The sequence below is a fragment of the Pagrus pagrus genome (genome assembly GCF_965226575.1).
Source record: "Pagrus pagrus genome assembly, chromosome: 15".
NCBI classification, from domain to species: Eukaryota; Metazoa; Chordata; class Actinopteri; order Spariformes; family Sparidae; genus Pagrus; species Pagrus pagrus.
Genome location: NC_140199.1, coordinates 3,250,730 through 3,273,868, shown reverse-complemented (window position 1 = coordinate 3,273,868; position 23,139 = coordinate 3,250,730). Strand labels below are relative to the sequence as shown.

At 40.7% G+C, this 23,139-nt stretch overlaps 1 protein-coding gene across 3 annotated transcripts in view; it reads left to right on the top strand.

The window, feature by feature from the left end:
• The window catches only part of atrnl1a (attractin-like 1a), a 247,352-nt gene that overhangs the window by 110,689 nt on the left and 113,524 nt on the right, over window positions 1–23,139 (top strand). For all 3 annotated transcript variants that reach the window (XM_084375615.1, XM_084375614.1, XM_084375613.1), the window contains 3 exons: window positions 216–294; window positions 3,004–3,161; window positions 18,281–18,342. In XM_084375615.1, coding sequence (XP_084231741.1) covers window positions 216–294; window positions 3,004–3,161; window positions 18,281–18,342 — 299 coding nt within the window. The remainder of the gene's footprint in view (window positions 1–215; window positions 295–3,003; window positions 3,162–18,280; window positions 18,343–23,139) is intronic.

Sequence of the window (23,139 nt, the reverse complement as noted above, 5' to 3'; positions counted from 1 at the left end):
CGTGAACTGCAGACCACCTCTGCAATCAATAAATAAACCAGGAAAAAAAACAGCAACGAGGATTTGCTTTACATTGTGTCTGAATGCCTCGTAGGCCTCCATGTGCATTTCCATTTCCATCTATTGTGCATCGACATGAGTTTGTCTACAGGTTTTTGCTTTTTAATCCAGCTCAGTAACAAAACCCTGTGTGTGTTTTTTTCCTTTGTCTGCAGGCGAACAAGAACCTCGACATGTCCATCAACGCCTCAAACAACTTCAACCTCAACATCACTTGGTCGTTTAGCTCAACAGGTAGAGAACTAATATACTGTATTTATACTTGATTTTTTTTGTAGGCATTTTGGTTCTCCATTTACTTGGAGTAGTCAATAAATAAGACCAGCATACACCCACACAGGTCGTCTTCCTGATATCGGACTCTTCTCGGGATTTGTTTGTCTGCAAGCTGTGTTTGATTGAGAGTAGTATCACACCGACCTTCACCCTGAGCAGAATAACTGAAAGTTCCTTTAAGAGTTTAAAACGTAATATGTCATTTCTGCAGCGAGGGGCCTCTCTATCTAAATAGTGTTGTGTGGGGAGGGCTGAGCTGAGTGGGGGGTTGAGTCGGGTTCAGAGCCAGACCCTCTGAGGGACTAAACATCCGGAGTCACATCGGATTCTGCTCTGACCTGGAGCCATTTACAGACGTGAGGAGAGCTCAGACATTACTTTTTAACTTTTGGGATAAAAAAAAGTGGATTTCTCTTCACTCAGCCTGACTGCTGACTCTGGCACAAATGTTCAAAGACAAAGTAATGTTTCAAAGTTTTACTCACCTTCAGTTTAGTCCTGTTCGCCTGTAAGTAAGTAGCGTCAGGTGACCAAAGAAAACGCACCGTTACCTTGACTAAACTTGTGGATTTCTCTGGTATAATGTGAGACACACAACTCAAAACAAAAATATATAACAAAGATCGTTTTTCAAGACTTTCATGCAGAATTCTGACATATTATATCTTTATATTAAGAGAATACCTTAAAAAAAACTCCCTTATTTCATTTTTTTCAGTGGTGAATTAGAAAAACAACCAAAACTTGTGATATTGACACACATTACATTTATAATTCTGTCTAAAGTAAGTTAATGAGGAACATTTAATGTAGGTAAAAGCATTAAAGGCGATCGTCTCTTTAATAAGAAGTCATTCATCTTTATAATTGAACATTTCTCTGACACTTCACTGCTGTCTAATGAAACTCAAAGTGAGCTGTAACATAAAATCTAATTTGAGTTCGATGCAGTGGTTGATTGTTTAGTCCGTCTCTAAAGCTCTGGACGTTTAGCCGCCTGTCTGTACAGATATCTCACAGTCTGTATCTTTTTTATTGGTCGTCCAAGTGTCCTTAAGTAAAATGGTCATATTCACTTTCCTGTTCACCTCTCGGGGATTCCCCCTCCTGACAAAACACATCAGAAGCTATTTTAAATTTTGGCATAGGGCGTTTTATACATTTTCCCTCCTGATTTTAATTAAGATAAAAAGCTCCCTGCTTTCACACTCGCGGTGTCTTGGGGTCCAGAGTCCCTCTTCAGTTTTGGTGACTGCAGGCCTTGTGTGTGTGTGTGTGTGTATGTGTGATTGTGTGCAGACTATTACAGAGTGTTTAATGGCCCTGATAAAGCAGGAGGTGGAAATATTTTATTCACAATGTCTGAAATACTCAGCCATTAAAACAGAACTGCTGATAATGCGCTGAAGGATACTGAAATCAGACCACTTCAGCGCTGAGAGAAATTTACAAGCTCGCTCTGAATTACTGCGAGGTGTCATGAAAATAATTTGCCTGCTCGGGGTGAGGAGCAACGCCTTCACATTTTTAAAAATCTAGACCGTTTTCATCCCGACCTGCTCGCTAACATCTTTTTACAAGGTTGTTCACACGGAAAGCAGCGCGGCCGATGGGTCGAGCTCTCTGACTCTCACTGTGCTGCTCTCACATGGCTGCAGAGTTTTAAACTGCAAAGTTGTTTTTAGCAGAAATTTTCATCCGATTGGTCCCGATACCAACTTTATTCCTTCCTGGTCCCAACTGATTTGTGCCTTTTGTTGTTGCCATCCTCATCCATCACTTTTACTCTCAGTTGAGTCTCAGTAGTTATGCCACATGTTTGGTATTTAAAAGCAAAAGGCGGCCACATGGATAAATTCCTCCATCAGAACATAGGTCATTATTTTTTTGCAATGTGAAACATTACTGGAAATTCAATTGAAACGAATGTAAAAATACTTAGAATAACTGATATCTGCCTGAAAATGGCTTAAATCAATGACACAAATATTTGTCTCATGTATTATCAGATGGTCTCCACTCTCGTACCCCAAAACATTATTTCTATCAGTTGACGGACCACTATTTTCTCAGTTGTCACCTGACCCTGAAACAGAGCTTCTACACAACCTTCAGGTTTGAATACGACTGATAAAGTCTTTACCTGGTTGAGAAAATGTTTCAGTATTTGTTCATTTTCTCACATCCTTCATGTCTAACTTCACTTCTGGTAACATTTCTCATCGACGACCACAAGCTGCTGATATGTTGTGTATTGGTTTTCTACAGTAAATGAAGGCTGTTGAGCAGAAATACAGTAAACACCCTCAAAGCTTTGTGAACATCACAGTGATGCTTCTGTCCTTGACTTTTTCTCTCTTATCTCATCCACGTGTGAAAGGAGCCAAACATGTGAACATTTTCACTTCACCTGTGATGTTGTTTGAGTTTCACATGTTCCGATTTTTAGTTCACATGTGAAAAATGTGTAAAAATGTAGAAATACACATGTGAGGAAGCAAATTTCTCTTGATTTCATTTAGTATGTTTTGTTTCCACATGTGAAACAACCCAATAACGTGAAAATCCTGTTCTTAAAATTGTAGTTCACATTGTAAAATGTTCAATTCACATTTGAAACTTCACATGTGACGTTTTCGTACAAATGTATTCTCTGTTTTCTCACAGCTGGCACCATCTCAGGCGAGGAGATGCCCATCATAGCGAGGACCAACATCAAGGAGCACCGTGACAGCTTCTCGTGTGAGAAGTTCGACTTCAGGCTTCATCACAACATCACCTTCTACGTCTACGTGTCCAACTTCAGCTGGCCAATCAAGATCCAGGTTAGCGGCTCGGGGGCAGGGAAGGAAACAAGGGATTGAAGCATAATGACAAGAGAAGTGTTGTTTATGACCCTTTTAATCTTAATGTTACATTAACTTCTCATTTCATTTCTCTCAAAGCTGATGAATGATCACAGATGGGAAAAATGAGGTCAACAGTCAGGCTATTAGGGGCCTCAATTAACGACTATTTATTATGGATTTATGTAATTGTTATTAATTATCACTCTTCCATCTTAAATGCTGAAAAATCACCATCGCAAGTTTCCCAGAGCCCAAGGTCGCACGCGGTGACGATTTATAGTCGTATCAAGCAGAAAGAAAGCAGCAAAGTCTCACATGATTAATCAGTTACTGAACTAATTGTTTCAGCGTTACAGGCAGCAAATATGTCAACCCAGAAAATAATGAAATAATACAAAATTCACAGATAATAACACAGAGAAATAAGTAAACTTCTAAGCCTGAATGACTTGAAAACTTCTGTTTTGTGTGTGTCACGACTCTGATTATCACCAGATTGTTGCACCTTTTCCTACAATCAGCTGTGAGGGTACTTGTGTTCAGTTTGTAAGATGATGGTGATGATGACGATGATGATGACTTGTCACGTGCAAGCAGGTGTTTGAGGTTTATTGTCTTGTTTTACTTCAATCTGAATCCAACAATGGAAAATAACTCTCCTTGTGTGGCTTCACAAAATGAATCACGCATTTAATTTTTGTTGTAGTCTTTCGCAACAGCGTTCATAAATGCACTTCACTATCCTCCATTGTGCAAGGGGCTCTCTTTTCAAATGACTTGTGTCTTTGATTTTGTATTAATTGGTCTGGGTATTATTCCCGTGCCTACGCTGTAAATCAGTTTTCTTTTGGGATTAATAGAGTTCAACAAGTAATCAGTGAGCAACACAATACAAGATCTGAGCGTCTCTGTTCAGTATTAAAGGATGTTAGACCGACTGTCATGTTTAGCATAGAGGCCAAACACTGGTGTTTCCAATAAACCGGCAAATAAATATTTCCCGTACTAGCGGAGGGAATATTGTGAAATCCTTTTTGATGACAGAGAAACACATGACTAATAGATTTCATGATCTCTCTGCGACATCTGGTTTAGTCTTACGATGTAACAATATCGACCTCCTACAAGTTGCAAATGTCTCGTTAAAAACTGCTTTTGATGGGAACATTAAGCTTATTTTATGTCGACATTGAGTTAGAATAGATTGGCAATGATAAAAGAAACTTTTTTTTTTTCAAGATGCATAGTTTAGGATTATGTAAGTCCCACGGGTGACCATAACGTTTAAGTCATACTTGAATAAAAATAAATTGTTATTAATTATTTGGGTCAAAGTGAAGTGAAGTCTCTGATATTAAATATACTTGAGTATTAAAAGTAATTCTGGCAATAAATATATTTAAATATCAAAAGTTTAAGTAAAAAATCTAATATTTAGCATTTTTCTTTTAATAATTACATTTAAAAATAAGCTTGTTTTGCTCAGATGCAGCTCGCAACCTGCAAAGTAACTGGTAACTAAAGTTATGAAATAAATATAGTGAGTAAAGAGTAAAGTATTAACCTCCAAAATGTAGTTGAGTAGCAGAAAATGGACTCGAAGTACCTCATGATTGTAGTTTAGCACAGTACTTGAGTAAATGCGCTGTAAGTTACACTCCATCACTGATTTTTAATAAAACCCTGATTCCCCCCAAAAAGTTGGGTCACTGTATAAAACATAAATAAAACAGCATGTGAGAATTCATGGTCGTCGTCATCATCATCATCTCCAGTTTTCAGGAGCTGTCTCTCTGCAAAAACATATCGCCCTGGCAGAACGTTGAGCATAAACTATTCTGAAAAGTGTTCTGCAAATCTGCTATCACATTTAATGATCTGTGAGTTTTTCCAATGTCTCTCCATCAATTATGCAGCACCGGATTAAATCTCCAGGCGGCAGCCGCACACACTAAATATTCACGCTCCAGCCTTATGATCCATTAAATTGAAGTAGACTTTTAGCGGTGATATTTTAAGATGACTGTCATGCAGGGTGGGGGAGTGTGTGTGCTGATGGATGGACTCAAGAAGTGACAGAATGGAGGAATTAGGCGGAGAGTGAAGACAGGATGGCTCTTTAACTGATGTTGAGACTCCCCGTATAGTGGAAATGTCCAGTGTTGAGAAGATGGAGACTGTCTAATTGACAGATTTAGGGAGAAAGGACAGCAGGTCTGGAGACGGATAAAGATGTGTTGCGGATGGATGGATGGATGGATTTGTGCCAGTAGCTGCTTGATTGCAAAAGCATTCAGGTAGAGCCTGGCGGTAGATCAACCTTTTAAGATATATCAATATATTTTCAATCAAGATATAGTTTAGTAGACACAGTTTAGTTTAGTCGACACAGTTTATATCAATGCAGTGTGAAGCCATGCCATGCAGCTCTGCCCCACTCACTCACAGTTTGTCCAGCGACTCCTCTGTTTTAATCAGTCTGTTAATTAGTCTACATTGCATCACAGGGCATATGTCGCACATGCTACGTCAAGCTCTGTCCCCGCCACGAATGAATGAATATCTCGTGCTTAACTACATCTTTTAAAAGCTCAGATATAATGGACCAAAGCTCAGGACATTAGGGAGAAAGATAATTTGGAAGCTTAATCCCAGTCAGCTTGTATTATCGCAGTCGTTTGGCGTATATAAATGTCTGCGTTTATTGCAGAGCGTCCGGCACCTCGTTATGGGTCGTTTGTCCATCGATCGCTCCCCCTCATATGCATTTCCCATTATTGCAACATTATCAGAGCTCCATATATCTGCTGGTTGAAAGGTGATATGATAATTACCACGATGAGGCCCTATCTCACCGCCGTGTCGGACTTGCCCGTGTGTAACACGAGGAGCACCCGGCGTCCGGTCCGGTGACCTTGGTGGCTTCTGACGCCAGCACAGGGCGAGGATGAGAAATTGTCCTGAGAATTGGTAATGACCCGGTCTGATGTATTTGATCTAATAGGCCTGCACACACACATACAGGTGCACACAAACATGAAGGACAAAGAGGGAGGAAGAGACAGAGCACACAGGCATCACAGCTACACATCCCGACATCCACTGGCCAGATGTCAGGAAATGTGGAATAGTTATTCGTTAATCTCTGGGGAGATGATTTTAAAGGATCTTGCTGCCCCTCCGACCTTTTGGTCTTCTGACATCGACATGTCAAACGTTCTGCTTGACCGATATACAAATAACGGTTGAAGGTCTTGGGAATCTGCAGTGAATATTCATGTTCCCCAGAGAAGGATTCCTAATATTTTGCAGTGTTTTGAATATCAGAGGTCAAACTCAAATACAATATCAGAATCTTACTGATCTGACCCTTTCAGCTGTATATGTTTGAAAATCTGGCAGCTTGTATTAACCCCAAAATTTTATATGATGGCTTGTTGCAGTGAAACACAAACACACACACTGATACACAGATTCACTTCACATGATCTGGATATCTGGTCCTTCTATAATTCACAGGAACCTCTGGGATACTTCTGTCGGACAGAAGTCTTTCGCTGCCTCACTGACAGCACATGTATCCTCTCTCACTTCTTTATTCATTTATTTGCTTGCTCTTGGTTTGTGAAAGCCTCGTCATGTCTTCGCCAAAGAACAAAGGTTAAATCAACATCTTGTTGTTCACTGTAATAAAGGAGTAGAAGTACTGTGACACACCAAGGTCGATTCTTGTGCATACAAATCTTGTAGCTTCAAAACCGACCAAACTCTTATCAGAGTTGTAGCAAATGTAGAGAATCATCTGAGTCATGTGGGCCACTGCAGAATTAACTTAACAACTATTTAAATAGCTTTTAGTATAAGGACCAAACACATGCTAACTGCTTGTTATCTCATTTTTGTTGTGGCTGAGTTTCCCTCTAACTGTCGAGCAAATTTGAGGCAAGCTTTTAAAATGTTGCAAGAAAAAAAAGAGGAGAATGCAGATTAGTTTTCTTATTCGGCAAAGGTTGTTCCAGCACATTAGCTCTTTCTTTGAAAAAGAGGCAATAACCACCTCAGCTGGTTAAGATCTTAATGAAAAGTTTAGGAAGTTGTTTTTAATTATGTGGTTTCCATTAACATTAGACAGTCACACGTGTACTGTTAATTGGAAGTAAAGACTCTGAGAAAAACATTCTACGTTGGGAGAAAAGCTGAAAATATTCTCATGGATAGATCAAAGTCCACACTGCAAAAACGTCCTCACCCAGCAGGTCTACAACTAGACGGAAAATCCACGAAAACACACATATGATACATGCACATGCACTGATGTGACCTGTGAGTGTTTCCCTGGCGGCGTCCTGACGTCAGCTGGTGGTCCAGGCTTGGTTGTAGGGCAGAGGGAGGTGTTGGGATCGGTCGTTCTGCTGGAACAGATTTTGATTGGTTCTGTCACGCTTGACCTTGCACCTCCGTCCTCATTCTCCTGCACTCACCATCATGAGACAACGTTTACCAGAGTGGTAACTATGTAGGGGTGAGTTACAGCATCAGTTTATTTCTAACTAGGAAACTATGGACCAACACACACTGTATGTGTCCATTTCTGAAAAAAAAGACTCAGTATTTTAAGTAAACAGAAAATAGTAACGATCTTTTTCAAATGATTACAAACTGGAAACTTGCATTTGTTATTGTATTCGTGATTTGCAGCTGTATAGAATAGAAATAGAAGAATAAATATACCAAATGTGTCACAGGCACTTCTTAGATCATCACTGTAATTTGTTCATTTTGATACCATTTTTTCCACAAACTAGTAACCGGCCTGGTTTCGTTTTGTAATCAAAAAAATCATGTTTTATTGATCGAGCCCCACAAACATTCTGGGAACATGACCCACTTTCTCTCTTCATCTCCGTGTTTTGAAAGAACTAACTGTTTAATTTAGCCAGAAGTTGTATAACTTCAGACCGTAACTGTTTCTAATTCGAACATCTCTGTTTGTAATTTAGCAGAAAATGTTATCTCCACAAGAAAAGGGACTGTAATAACAAGGAAAATGAGCGATGAAGAGGCCTTTGTCTCCACTCTTTATATTTCACAGTGAGTGAATTAAAATCGACTGCAGGAAACAAAGAACACTTTCGGCTCTTTTTAAGTCCTCATTTGTAATTTTTGATGAACAACACACGTTTTCTCCGTGTCCTCTTCCATCTTGTCTGCGTGTTCATGTCCGCCTCGCTCTCTACGTCCCCCCCGATGCATCACAGCCTATAGGCCGGCTGATTAAAAGCCTTCTGTCAGAGGTGAGCAGCCATTTTGTTGCAGTCGAACTCGAGGCTGGCGTGATTGGTCGGTTGATTTGATTTGCCGCTCAGTGCACAGTCACTTATTTATGCTCTGCGCCCGCCGTCATTAAATAGGATGCCTCTCCTAATCAGATCTCACACACACACACACGCAAACACACAAAGAAACACCCTCACTGATCATGTCAGCGACAAAGTTTCCTTTATTGGATTAAAACAGAAGCTGAAACGGTTAACCGTCTGAACGCACGCACACACACACACACACACACACACACACACAGAGGAGGGGCAGTGTCTATCAGATACATCTCATTCAGCCAGTATTATGTTCCATAGGCTGGAAGAGAAGACGAAGGTTGAGTGCTGCCCATTTAACCAGACAGGAAGTCAACTGCAGTCATCAGCATCATCAGGACAAATTAGACCGGTCGTGTGGGAATACGTGTTACGACCTGGTCACAATAGCATTTATAACCCAGATCAATGTGCTGCAGTTAAATCTGGTAATCAGTCGATCAGAAGGAAAGTAAATCCGTGCAGAGCTTTTGCAGCCCGTTCTCACTCCCGCTTCGTTAATACAGCAGCCTGGTCAGAGGCCTCGTGCTTCTAGGTTTCCTTCTACTGTCACATCTTGAAGTGCCCCTCTAGTGTAGTAGTAGAAAGAGCGGGAGTCCAGCGTTAATAAGTAAGCATACTGTAGTAAATGAATGTACGTAATCGACGTAGCTGACGTGACAAGACTGAATGTAGTTATTCTAACCCAAAGTATGATCTTTTCTAAACCTAAAGCTAACCAAGTAGTTTTTGTGCCTAAACGTAACCAAACTGTGACCATTTGACAAGGTTAATAACAGTCCATAATTCATAATATGTGATAATGTAAGCCGACTCTAGAGATGTAGGTAGTCATAGTTTGAAGCTTAAGGCTAGTGACTCGAGCCAGGAGAGAGAGCAGGTCGACTTAGGTGACATAAATTTGCACCACTGATCAGTTCTGTCTTTGTAGTGCTGATTTGAGGTCCACAAAAGAGACGCTGCAAGGTGTGCAGTCAGGCGAAAAACAGGATGTGATGGCACGATGTCTCAAATAAACATTGTTAAACTAATGGCAGCTGCATTGGGTATTTGTGGCTGGCTATCAATAGCATGTTAACAGTTAGCTCGCAAACTTTCCCTTAAGATAGTCACAACATCACCAAGCTGAGTTTGAATTCACTACGTAATTTGTTTTAAATCTTTTGCTTCTTTGTAAAGAATTAATTAACACAAAATGTCCTGTGATCTTGTGATATTATCCAGCAGTGAACTGCAGAAAGACATTATTCACATCTTATTTGAGGAGACACTTACTGTAGAAGCTTTTTCACAACACCTTGTGTCACGTGCAGTTCTGACACTGTCACTTGACTGTTTGATCTGACTTTACAGAGTTTCTGATTAGTGAGTGGTATAATTGTAAATGACAACGTGGGAGATCACATTACAGAAATGAAACGGAGCAAAAATCTGGAAATCAGACTAACAAGTGGAAAGTGGAAAGGCTCTCTGACTGCTCCTGGATGATATCGTGCTGTTTTTTTTCCAGCAGTTTGTTGCTCGTGTTTGAGCTGCAGATTGATGCACAAGTGGATCTTGAGCACCTGTTTAAAAAAAGGAGCTACATCTGTGAGCTCTCATGACAACAAGTGCACACATATGGCAGAGCTGGACTCATTTACATACCATGTAGGTGGAGACGGCACTCGAAAACTGCCTCACTTTGGTCATTAGGGCTCCATGAATATGCAAATAGAGAGGAAGAGTGTGCAGTAAACACATTTCAGTCTGTGGGAAATTTATATTTACATTTGTTAACATGCTGATGTTTGCATGTCCTAAACATTATTGCTTATTGTAGGCTTAAAACTAATAGATACAGATACTGCAGGGCACATGAGCTCCACTAAGAGGACTGTATAATATAGTCCTGCATCGTTTCCTTGGCCTATATATTTGAGAGAGAAAACAAAATCTACCCAAAGTCACAATAAGAAGAATGAAAAGTCAACTGAAAACATTACATTTTTTTGTAAATGTTTGTAAAACTGCCTCAAAATATTCTTCACTCCAGAATGAATTTGATATAGTTTCATTTTTTATATCTTGCGCTGAAATCTGGCGCTGGATATACTTTCGGCTGTAATATGTGAGATTGTGTTTTTCAGTCTTCACAATGCTCTGTTGCCCTTTCATAACAGAGAAGTGAGGGAAGGAAATTACCTAATGTGATGAGTATTTCACAGTTATGTATTATTAATTTCAGAGGGGTAATGACTACATTTAGGGGAATTACATACATAAATTGAGCATAAAAATGTAATTTTAAGGAATCATTTGTAATTAAAGCACAATTATTGATTTGATGGAACTATCATACATTTTCCTACCTTACATCTGCTCGGCTCTGTGTAGTTGGACCAAAAAATGCTCGTATGTGCCACAGAAAACATTGATCACTTTGTCAGAAAAGAGGTTGAACTGGTGATTATTCATCCTTAGTTTTTATGTAGTGATTAGATAGACTTATCCTACTGCTGTTTTTTGAGTGGTGGCACTCAGTCTGCAATCCCCAGAATAAATGCTGGCATTGTACGTTTCTGCAAACCACAGATGTTAAATTTGTATGTCACATGGATGTGTTGGCATGTTTAAGTATCTTTGCATTTCAATTTTCATTCTATGTAGTGACGATGATTTGGTTAAAGCCTGGTTAGGTTTAGGGACAAAAACCACTTGGTTCGGGTTAGGATAGGTCGGATGGCTTGAAACATCTGGTTTTGTTGATATGAATACACGAAAAGTCCCGACATCTTGTTAAAAATATCCAGTTTTGTTGCCCCAAAGATGGTTGGAAATTGTCCCGATGGCCACTAAAATGATCTGGTTGAATGGGTCTCAAACCGCTGTCTATCGCTTACCACCACCCCCTCCTCCTCCTGATAAGTCAGCTCATACTGTATACATAAAATCTGACATGATATGATATTGAAGAAATGTTGATATGATAAGTATGACATGTACAAATTTGAATTTATCCAAGTTTTGCCCTACAGTTCCATGTTAGATCACAAGTAGGTGACAGACAGCAGTTCAAGAGCAAAAACATATCTACTGAATCTGGTGCAGCCATGTTATTCCTACTATGGAGAGGGGAAATCGAATGCTCCTCTAAACAGCTGTAGCTATGAGCTACTCCTTCTACCTGCTGTATATAAGCAGCCTGCAGCTCTGATGAGAATTAAGAGAGAAGAGTAAATGATCTGATTCCTGCTGCTTTAACTTCACCCACCATTGTCCTCCGTTCATCTTCTGTCTCAGCTTCTCTTCTCTGCTTCATCTCTTCATCTCTTCATACCCCCCCCTCTCCCGCTCTCTCCTTACTTTGTTGCTCTCCTTTTTTTCCTCATTTTCTTCTCTCCCTTCTCTTATTGATTTGCCAAACACTTTCTTTCCTTTCAGGTTTTAACAAGCAGCCATGAGTTCAGGGTTAGGGAAATAAAAGGCAGCCCACTGCTGTCACAGCTTGTGGACTTGTCCCCAGAGGGCCACCGTAGTCCTTCAGTAATGACTGGACTTCAGTGGCAAGGTCCTTGGGGTCCTCTTTACGTCATTCCTCTCATCTTTTACCTCTGTCTCCTCCCTCAGCCTCTTACTCTCGCACACTCTCCCCCTGTGGTAATTGCAGTTTGAGCTTCAAGATTAAAAAAGTATTGCCCCTGAACAGTCAGCTGACCCCTGATCTCAAAACAATTTTATTCTATAGTAAAGGAAAACAGCTGCTGTGTTTTGTGTGTTTGCAGTTATTTCATTGTTTCTTTGTCTGTAAGAGAATTCCCATTTGTAGTAATTTGTCTGACTCCTTCTTTCCCGCAGCGTTTCCTCCAAAAACCTTTTGTATCAGCAGATACAATCATCACGCTGTGTTGCAGAAGCTCAAATCTCCACATTAAACACTTGGTCTCATACATTAGTCACACTTCTCTGTCTCAACTTTGAAGTAATTTAAATCTTAGAGGTGAAAAGATATTTCTTCTTTAAACCTCACTAAGAATAAGGAGACTTTCATTATCTTTTCAGACTGTCGGAGCTCTTCATCATTACGTTCTGTTCCACCGATAATGTTTTGCTGCCTAACAAATGATTTGGTCCATTTCTGCAGTAAAGATAGAAGGAAGACTCATTTTCACTCGTCACATGTTAGACAAGCCGGGGGAAGACCTGAAATGGTTCAACTGAACCAGTGTAACACTTGTAGGGCTGATTGACGCAATCCGAGCAACACAAACATGACGATAATCGAATTTTTTTTTTTTACAACACATACACAAACCTAAATCACTGAATACGCCGATGACACCCAGAACTACATGGCTGTTGCAGCGTACCAGCGACAGGCGTACTAAACCTTTAACTTACAGATGCAGTTTAGTCAGGTTTGGGCAACAGAGCTACATGGTTAGGTTTAGGATTAGACTGTGGTTTGGGTTAAAAAAATTGTTTGATACATATGTAACTCAAGTTAGTCACCTGCCGCAAGTTACCCACGTTAATAAGCTAAAAATACTCGCTGCTGACTTCCGGTTTCACACCGGGCAGGAACAGCAGTCTCCTGACGTCCAGCATGGACTCCGACCTCTGATGCACTGACATCCTCCTTTGCTGCTGTAATAACTACTATGGCCATGGTTGTAGTAGTAGAAGTAGTCTAAAGAGTGGAAAGTCTGTAGGGAGCAGGTGCAGGGATGGAAGATCAGGTTAAACAAGCACTAGACTTTCATTCAGGAGACCGTTGTTTGTGATGAATCCTTTCAACTTACCAACGCAGTGAAGTTTCGTCACGTACGTAAGTAGAAGTGGTGTGGTACGACGAAGGTGTGGTATGTGTGTCGCTGTTACACTGCAGTGGCCGTGTTGTTTTGGGAGATGCTGACAATCGACCTATTCAGTCATTTAGGCATGAGATTGGTTGGTTTTGGTTCACTCTCAGCCCTCCCGCGGTGTCGTTTTCTGCCACATCAGACAGTTGTTTTCGGAAAAAGCAACAGCTTTCTCTTAAAAAACCCACTGTACACCACCTGCTCAGCAGGAATCCGTAGACAGACACAGTTGGAGACTAGCTGGTGACTTAGTGGAGCATTTAGCTGCTAATGAGACAGATATTTCCCTCAGGAGTATGCAGAGTGCAAAATAAGACCTAAACTAGGGACCGTCTTGCGATGGGATCCCACCAGCCGTGTCAGTGTATACATGTTCTGACCCGCTCAGATATCCAGAAAACTCCGTTGTTTGAGCCACTGGACAGCACAGTAGTAGACAGTGATTTATCCTAGCAAGACAGAAACCTGGGTGAGTAAATAATTTAAGATATCGTTTTACTTTGACCCAAGTTTGGAAGGAAGTGGCGAGTGTTTCTATGGCAACAAACAACCCAAATTGGGACAGTGTGCATCAATCCCTGCCTCCAAAATTGCAGACTTCTACTGGACATGTAAATGAAACGGTGAAACCCTGCACCGCTTTTTCTATGTAATATAAATCAATTCTCTTGAGAGATGGAATTTAATTTGTTTTGACTAAACAAATGAAAATTGTAGCTTCTGAAATGACCATGAATATATTTACCAGCGCTATCACACAGTCTCAGTTGGGAGTGAACATTACCCAATTAAAGCAGACATTCAGGAGTATTGCATTAAGTTTTACATGTTTATGGTAATTTGTGCATTAATTGTGTATGTTAAGCTTGCATCATGCATAGGTCTATATATGTGTGTGTGTGTGTGTGTGTGTGTAATGGGGTCAGGCTGGTGTGTTTGTGGCTCTGCAGTGCTGTGGATCAGGAAGAGAAGGGTGTGGTCTAAACAGCTTATTGATTATAGTTGTTTTTAACGACTGCAGTTGTTGTAAATTGAAATGATGGCTGTTGGCTGGAGTTGCTGTGGGACTGGAAAGTGTGTATGTGAGTGTGTGTGTGTGTGTGTGTGTGTGTGTCAGGGAGAGATAAATTAAGCAGTATGTCGAAGTCGTTATAAATTACCCATATTAAGTATAATGTTCACAGTTTGTCCACTGTGTGTTTTTGCGTCTCAGCTCTTTGTTACATTCATTTTGATGCATGTTTATCTGTTTACTAGCAGTATATGTGCATGTATGTTGTTTTCTGTTTTCTTTTGTGAGTTAGAGTGTGTGTGTGTGTGTGTGTGTGTGTGTGTGTGTGTGTGTGTGTACATCCATAATAAGTCTTTATATTGTCAGGGGGTAATGATGTAAATTGCTGCATGGGAGGCCTGAATGCAAAGCCAGGCTCTTTTCTCCCTGATGCCTGTATTAATGCTGCGTCCCTCTGGAGCAAAATCAGCTTTTCTGCAGCTTTTTCACTGTCAGGCCATTTTACCTGCTGCACAAATGCCGGTAAACCTCTTAAGTCCATTCTGCCCCATTTCTTTCTCTCTCCTCCTGACTAGTCTCAGAGGGATTCGCCAAAGACAAAGAAACAGCCTTTCCGGCTATTAGGGGCCATTTAAAGGTATCCCCATGTTGAACATGCTTGAAATATATTGCTGTCAAATGTATTGTGATGCCTGTGATCACTGTTTTAATACTTTATAGTCCCTGTTAGCTGCAGTGCTGCTCAGGGGTCCTTCTCCTTTTTAAAAAGGATCTTTTTCGCTTTGGCAGACCATATGTCGTGAGGATCAGATGATGTCACATGCTAATTTGCACATTAGCGGCCTCAAATGTACCAGTTTCACATTGTTTTAAAGTTTCATAAAGGAAAATGCGAGACTTTAAAGTCAGTTAAAATGAAATATACATGTGTCCAAATGAATAAAAGAGTGCAGGTCTTCCAGACAGAGTTGACTTCTTATGAAACAGCTCATCATGTGAAGACGTCTGAAGTTAAATTACAGCTGGATAATTAGGAATATGAAGTTTTGTACACTTAAGACAAAAGACTTACTTGACATTGATGTCTAGTAAACAACAAAATGTTACAACTGATGTCCTCATTCACAGTAATCTGAGAGCTGTCATCATGTCTTCCCACTCTGCACGTTATAAAGTACAAGCACTCATGCCTGCTTTATAAGTAAAAACAAAAAAAAAAACAATACGGGACCTTTTGAATTTAATCACTGTTTCAGATAGACAAGGTTGCAACCTGATCATTACAACTTGAATATGAGGAAATCCTTAAAAATCAATACCACTGCAATTCATTGATCTGGGCTTTGTCCCTTCTTTTATTACGGCAATACAGCCTTGGACATTTTTTTGGCCTGTTTCTATGACTAGCACTTGATACTTTTCTTCTTCTCTGTACCATTTGTTCAACAGGAATTTAATTTTCTGAAGCTCTGTCTTGCACCTGAGTTTTCAAGCCGCCACCACAAAGTTGAGTTACTAAGTCTGTGACATTAACTCAGCAACACATGGTGAAACATGCAACATCACTTTTAGGAACTCACATTGGGTCTCTGAAGTGTTGTGTTCTCCTGGTATCTGCACACTTCAGTGTCTTTGTCCTTGGTCCATTTGTGGTCTTGAGCTTGACCACTACATTATCTGCTATGGTTAGCAGTGACCTTAAAGTACCTCGCTCTGCTGTGTCTGTCTGTCTCAGAAACCTTGTCCAACAAGACAACAGCAACTCTGCGCTGTTTTGTTCCTACAGGGCAGAAATGTGAATGGAAAATCAATTACGTCTGTAATAAATAATCCTCTTAACAACAATGGCTTTTTTTTAAAAGAAGATTTCATAGCTGAGGGCCAAAACTTTGTTCAGAAACAGCAGGGTACATCTCTCATACTCTGAGAAACAAAAGAAAACAGGTGAACACACACGATAAACACACACAGCTGATGATGAAGACAGATTGCAGAGGGATGAGATAAGGTGAGAGGTGAGGAAGAGGTTTTTGGAGTGATTTGTGAGCAATGTGTGGGTGTTTTTGCTGATGAAACAAGAGGAAATATGTTTTTTATACAGTTGCATTTTATATTTTAATGTTGCAACATACAGTAGAATGTGTATTCTTTTGAATATACATAGAAAAACATTTTGTTTGTGTCTTTTGTGCCGTGTGTCCCCTTCATTAGTGACATGGAAAACATATGTAAAAGTATATGTTGGATTTAAAGGTTAATTTCACCTAAAACATTAAAAATATTTTGGCATATTTTGCCACTTAGCCCTGACGGTATATACTTGTTCAAATAGTTTTTAGTTGTTAGACGTCTTAGAAGCGATAACAATGAATCACAAACTTACAAGACAACCTACGTACCACAAAATGTGTCATTACTGTGAGTCAGAATTAATTAGAAATGTGATTTCATATCATAAATTGTATTGCTAATAAGAAACAATGACAGACTCGGTATAAAAAACTACTTTGGGAACTCCAATTAATTTGTAATAATACTAAGATATTGTTTCTGGAAAGTCTAGTTGATATTAGCTTTTCAAATGTAATATTTCAGTGCTTTGAAGAGCACAAATACATTTTTATTTTCCCCTATTGTATTTGGGTTGAGGCAGGTTCCTTAAGATCTCAACTCTTTAAACCAGAAACTGTCTGCATGACTAACCACAAGGACTAAATGAAATGAAAAAATGAAAAAAATATGCTTCCTCTGTTGGAATGTGGGTGAACTGACCCTTTAAAATAATCCCGCAGGATGTCTGAGTGTATCAGATCTGTGGCTCAGGACAGCAGAGGGCCACACACTGCACCAGCATCCCAGTGCAGAAAACCCTGCGATGATGGATGGTGCAGTCAGTGGATTTAGTGGTGCTGTAACATCCAGCGGGTTTGTCGGAGTTCAATTGAACAAAGTGCTGCAGAAACACTTTAGAGCACAAAAGGCCAGAAGCCTTTTTTCTCACAGGTTAATCTCATAATAACCTGCAAACCATATGGGTGATGGCTCGCATTGTGCTCAGTGTGTGTGTCAAAAGGAGATAGAGAACATGCGAGAATGTGTTTGGCAGGAATGAAATTGTTGGCCTTATGTAAGAGCTCTGAACATTGGCCTTAGGTAAGAAAGATGTTCATGCACAGTTGTTGCATCAGTTTCACATGATGCGCCGTAACACATGTGTGAGGAGAGCAAGGTTGCGTAAGGGCTTGTTGATCTTGGTGCGTTTTGGTTGCTTTGTGAGAAACACACAGATAACATAAAATAATACAGCTCCTTTTTAAAATATGCAATTATTCAAAACTATTCATCGTTTACCTCTGGCCTCATGTATTCTACTTTTTCATTACCTGTTTAACCTTCTGCTTTTCTGTGTTTTGGGTAAGATGGAGCTACATAATTGAGTATAGACTGAAAATGACTGCTGACATAATAAGTCATTTATTGTAAATATCAGGCTGAAAATGTAAAAGAAACTCATTCTCATTTAGGTCGAACTGGAGGTTTGTGTGTGTGTCATTGTGTAGGTCTCATTTTATGTAATTGTGATATTGTCAACTGTGGTTGTGTTTACACATTTCACAATAAATTGAGCATAAATGCATTTTAAATATGAGGATTTGCTGCTCTTGGAGATGTCATGTCAGGCTCTGGGAAATTGCAATTGGTAATTGTCATGTTTGAGATATAATTAAAATAAAGGACCACTGTGTTTACAAACACACAGCAGGTATTCATAATAAATATTCAGAAGTCTGTTTTGATTTTTATCTTCACCATCTGTATTAACTTTTCATGCTCAGCCTTTTCTTCTCTGGTCTGTCCTTTTTCCAGATTGCCTTCTCGCAGCACAACAGCATCATGGACTTGGTGCAGTTCTTCGTCACCTTCTTCAGGTGAGTTTTTTTCCTGGCTGTCATATTTACTGTACATATATTGTGTTTGCTGCAGAGCATCAGGCTGCTCCTCACAGGGCTTTGCTGGTCCGCAGTACAGATCCCAGAGGCTCTTCGCACAACTGGGCCACAACCTGTACTCATTGAGTTACAGTAGGTGGCATCAGCCTCAGGCAGGACACTTAACCCTCGACGGCTCTGACGATCTTCTGCATCTGCTGTACAGCAACAACCAGAAGGAACGGGGCAACTACAGAGAGCAGGGGATAAAAAAGATGCTGTTGTGCAGTTACAGTATGGTGATTTGCAGGTCAAATTATCTACTGTAGATTAAAACTGAGCAAAGGCTGTTTAGACGTCCAGGTTAATGAATAATCTTATCCTAATCACTCGCTCTCTTTCAACATGTACTTAGTAGCAGCTATTTGAATTTTTATGCTTAAAATTACTTAAGCTTTTCACCAAATTTAGCCCAGTGTTTGACCTGCAAGTCACCAAGTTAGTAACATCCAGTTCATTTTCATTTGGGTTATTAGACCTTCCTACTTCCTACTCACTCCCTCACTAGAATCAAACCACCAGCGGGTGCTGTTTGTAAATCAAACTCTCACCGATGCCAGTCAAGACAAGCGCAAACACATCTTTGCCTTTGAGGGAAGCCCTCAGTGCTGTTGTTGCTCTTCTTTCAATGAGATATACCTTCAGTTCTGATATAACTGATGCTATAGCATCTACGCTAACCCCTTGAGGAGCCACCATTGTTATATTTAGACCAAGAGTCTCTCCTCTTGCTGGCTTTCACATCTTAAAGTAGCCTGCAGCTGACAACATCTCCTCATAAGTTGATTGGTCTGAACCACGGTGGTTCGGAAACATGCGCATAGTTTGAAGCCTGAGGAGGTGGATTTGCAAGATCAGTTGAGTTAATTCCCAGATATCAGAAACGTTGTGGCTCAGATCTGGCCCACACCAGACATGTTCATCCGGCCCATATACTGCGTGGAACACTTTGGTGGTCCACTCCTGTTTGCCAGAACTGAGCCACAAGCTGGCCGCACCGCAGCCACATGTCGGCCAAGAGTGAACCGGATAAATCATTCCACGCGGTATATGGGCCGGATGAATGGTCTGCTTCAATTTTGCTATCTGGGTTTTGAGTTCTGAGGTCAGTCAGGAGCCGAGATGCAACACAACCGCAAACAGACATACTCACACACGCAGGTAAGGCGTCTGTTGCTAGCAACATCTTTAGCACGTGGACATGCAATCGGCTTTCCGTCTGAACATTTAAAGGATTATATCCTGGCAAACCTGACGCAGTCGAGCATTTAGTGAAGCAACTGTGTGTCTGCCGAAGTTAGAACATCCAATCTTGGTTGCTCAGGATTTGAGCTGATTGAAGGCGGTTTTATACATCAGTGGAAACTGAACAGTGGTCAGTGTAATGACAGTGAATGTTTTGTTGCTTGTGGTGTGGTAGCAAAACTATCTGCATGACTAGAAACCACTGGCAGTAAGTGAGGATGTTGGATGACCTGGTCCTGGAGCTGCTCGATGGCCAAAAGAGGATTGAGGAAACATCCTGTTGTGTGTTTAGATGTTTTCCTGTTTCTCTGTCTGAAGCAGGGTGTTGTTTATGTCATAACATAGATGCTTAATAAGCTTAAAGGTATTAAGAATCAATACTGAACTCCTAAAAGCAATTCCGACTCCATCTCCAATAATAGATAATAGTTTCCACACGCATTGAGTCCACTGGAAACCAAACAGCGAGACAAAGCAGTGTTTTTTTTTTTCGGGACTGTGTGAGAGACGTTTATGTTACAGCTCGTCATGCAGACAGACAGTGGATATAATGAGCGGGTGTTCTGGTGGAAGGAGTCTGGAATGAAGTCTGCTGTCTTCAGGCAAGATCCTGCCACTCAGCTACGACACCGGGCGAGTGTGTGTTTGTGTGTGTGTGTGTGTGTGTGTGTGTGTGTGCAGGTTGCTTCCTGTATATGTACGTATGCGCCCTCCTTCGCTGTGTGTGTCCGTGCTTGTGTGTGTTTGTGTCACTGTGCAGCCATGTGAGGAAGTGAGCCATTTTAGTGCCCACGGCCGGCTTCCGGACATCAGCGACCTTTAGGCCAGCATAGAGGGATGATGTCATCAGTAGGGGACAGCGTCAAGTTTTGCCGGGAGAGTTCGGTGTTGACTTTGTGTGTGTGTGTGTGTGTGTGTGTGTGTGTGTGTGTGTTAGTCACTGCTCTGTTTATGGGTTGTTCTCTTCTGAACTGCACCAGACTCGGAGTGAGAAAAGGTTATGTGCTACAACTACAGGACGTTTTATACTTGTTGTTTATTTCCTGCCCTCGTTATATAATAAGTCATGTTGATGTTTTCTCTGCTGGAAAAGGTATTCAGGCCCCTACATTTAAATAATGTAAAAGAAGCATTACTACAAAAGAAAAGTTTAAAGGAAATGGTTTTCATTTTTTAACCAAACAAACCAAAACAGAAAATCTGTGTAATTCATGCGATAGGTCATGAAAAAGCCGTTAATTTGGATCGGACTTCATCCGGTTTGTCCCGTTGATGATAATCAGATTGGGATCTGGGGACTTTTGGAGGCCAAGTTGACGTACCCAGCGTTTTTTCACGTTCCTCGATTCATTGATGGTGTTGCGTATTCTCCTGCTGAGGGCCCACTGCCATCGGGATGGCCATTGCATCTCGCGGGGTCGGTCTGACTGGTGTAGACTGTAATGCCAGGGGTTAGGGATTTTCCCAGACCCACTGGGAAAATCCTAAACTTCCCGATGGTCAGTCTGTGCCAACAAGCAGCAAAAGAGCCAGATACTTTTCTCAGGAGTAGAAAGGCGAGTGGAGCTCGACCTACAGAGATGAAAGTATTGGTCACGCGTTTCTATTGACGAACGATCATACTGCCGGTCTTTCTCCAGGATTTGTTCGGCCGTATATCAACTCTACACTATAGCATTTGAGCATGTCAGAGATGCAAGTTTATGAGCTCATGTTTGTGCATCTACATTACGTAGGTATGTGTGGGTCTGTGTAATTCATTCTTTTGGCTCCACTGTGCTGATGCAGTCAGGAACCAGAGTGCCAAAGAGCCTGAGTCATGACTCTCCCATTGTGTGTGAGTGTGAGTGTGATGGGGTAGCCTGTAGGCAGAACGCACAGTGATGAGATGCAGTCTGGCACCGGGAAGAGAAAGAGAAGAGGGAAAAGATATGCAGCAGGAGTGAAGTAATTGAAATGAGATACTGGAGATTTACCTGCGCTGTGTATCCAATGATCTCTCCGTCTGTCATCAAGGAAACACAAGCTTGCAGAGGTTTTTTTGTGTTTCATTATCAGGAAGAAACATTTACACTGAATGAGTATCTGCAAACAGTTCAGTGCTAAAGCTCAGTGTTCATACAGAAACAAACTGACTGTCAGTTCACTCTGTGTGTTTCAAGGTTCATTTGTTTAGTCGCTTGATGTTACACAAAGTTCAGAGGATGAAGTTGAAGAGTATTTTCTTCTCGACTGCAGCTAAAGTAACATGAGCCCTTGATTAAAGTTAGGAAGAGATCGTGGTCTGGATTGGACTATGAACTATAGGAATAAATACTTTGACCTTTTGAATAATAATTCATTTCATAAGTCAGCAATTTAATTTCCCCCTTAAATGTATTTGAGGCATAATCTCATAATTTCATTGCTGCCATCGTCATTGTTGTTAGTGTGTTGCTGTTAATGGCATAATTTAAAGTGTAAGTTCGCTGCTGTAACGACCCAGAGGATATATTAATGTGTTTTTATTAAATATTGACTTTTATTTCAGAAAATGAGGCCCAGCTGCTCCTTCCTGTGTCTCGCTGATTAGCTCTGAAATCTCCGTCTACAAAGATTTTGAAAAGTTTAAAACTCTCCTCCTCCTCCTCTTCCTCCTCCTCCTCCTCCTCCCCCTCCATCCATCCTCCTCATGTATTCTTTCTCATCTTTGAGAAGGAAAGAAAAAAAAAGGAAAATGGCCATAATTAAACAGCGTTTATGTCTCCGCTCTCCACAGTCTCAAATGCTAATTGGTGACACCGCAGTTCAGCTTTGTCCAATTACTCCCAGCTCTCGCTCGCTTGATTAGCAATCCATTTCTCCTCTCGCTCTCCCCTCTCCCTCTCTTTCCCAAAACAGAGGAGAAGCTACTCGGCACTAAGTGGCTCATCAGACTCCCCGAGCTCACCCACTTCATTTCAAAATAACCGTCCCTCTTAACGTTCACTTCCACCATGAGTCTCTCTGCGGAGATTTGAGTCTTTTTGTTCGAGAAATATCTTTTATTTGTTTGCAGCTTTTCAGGTTTTTGAGTTGCTTCATTATTTACAAAAAAAAACAGCAAAACCCACAGGCTCTTACACATGGAGGAGCAGGAGCGACGTGGATGAAGTTCAGCTTCCACAGTTCAAGGAGTATACGTTTATTTTCCTCCAAGAGGCGGAGCAGCCCATGTTTTCCTAAACAACTCAGAACACTGTTTGTTTGGACCTTTTGCTGTTTGGTGGTTCTGGCTTGAATTTATTTACAGCATATAGCCCAAACCACCAAACCTTGACTCAGATAAAGAAAAAAGGGAAAAAAAAAACACCTCCCCCAGAAAAATACTGGAGTAAAAAGGAGAAAAATGGGTGAAAAGTCAAGAAGAACAAAAAAGAAAGTCGTGACTAGAACTTGTAGAAAACTTCCTCTTTCAGGACAGAAGAAACCGGATCAGACAGAAGTAGCAGAACTCAAAACACAATGAAGAAC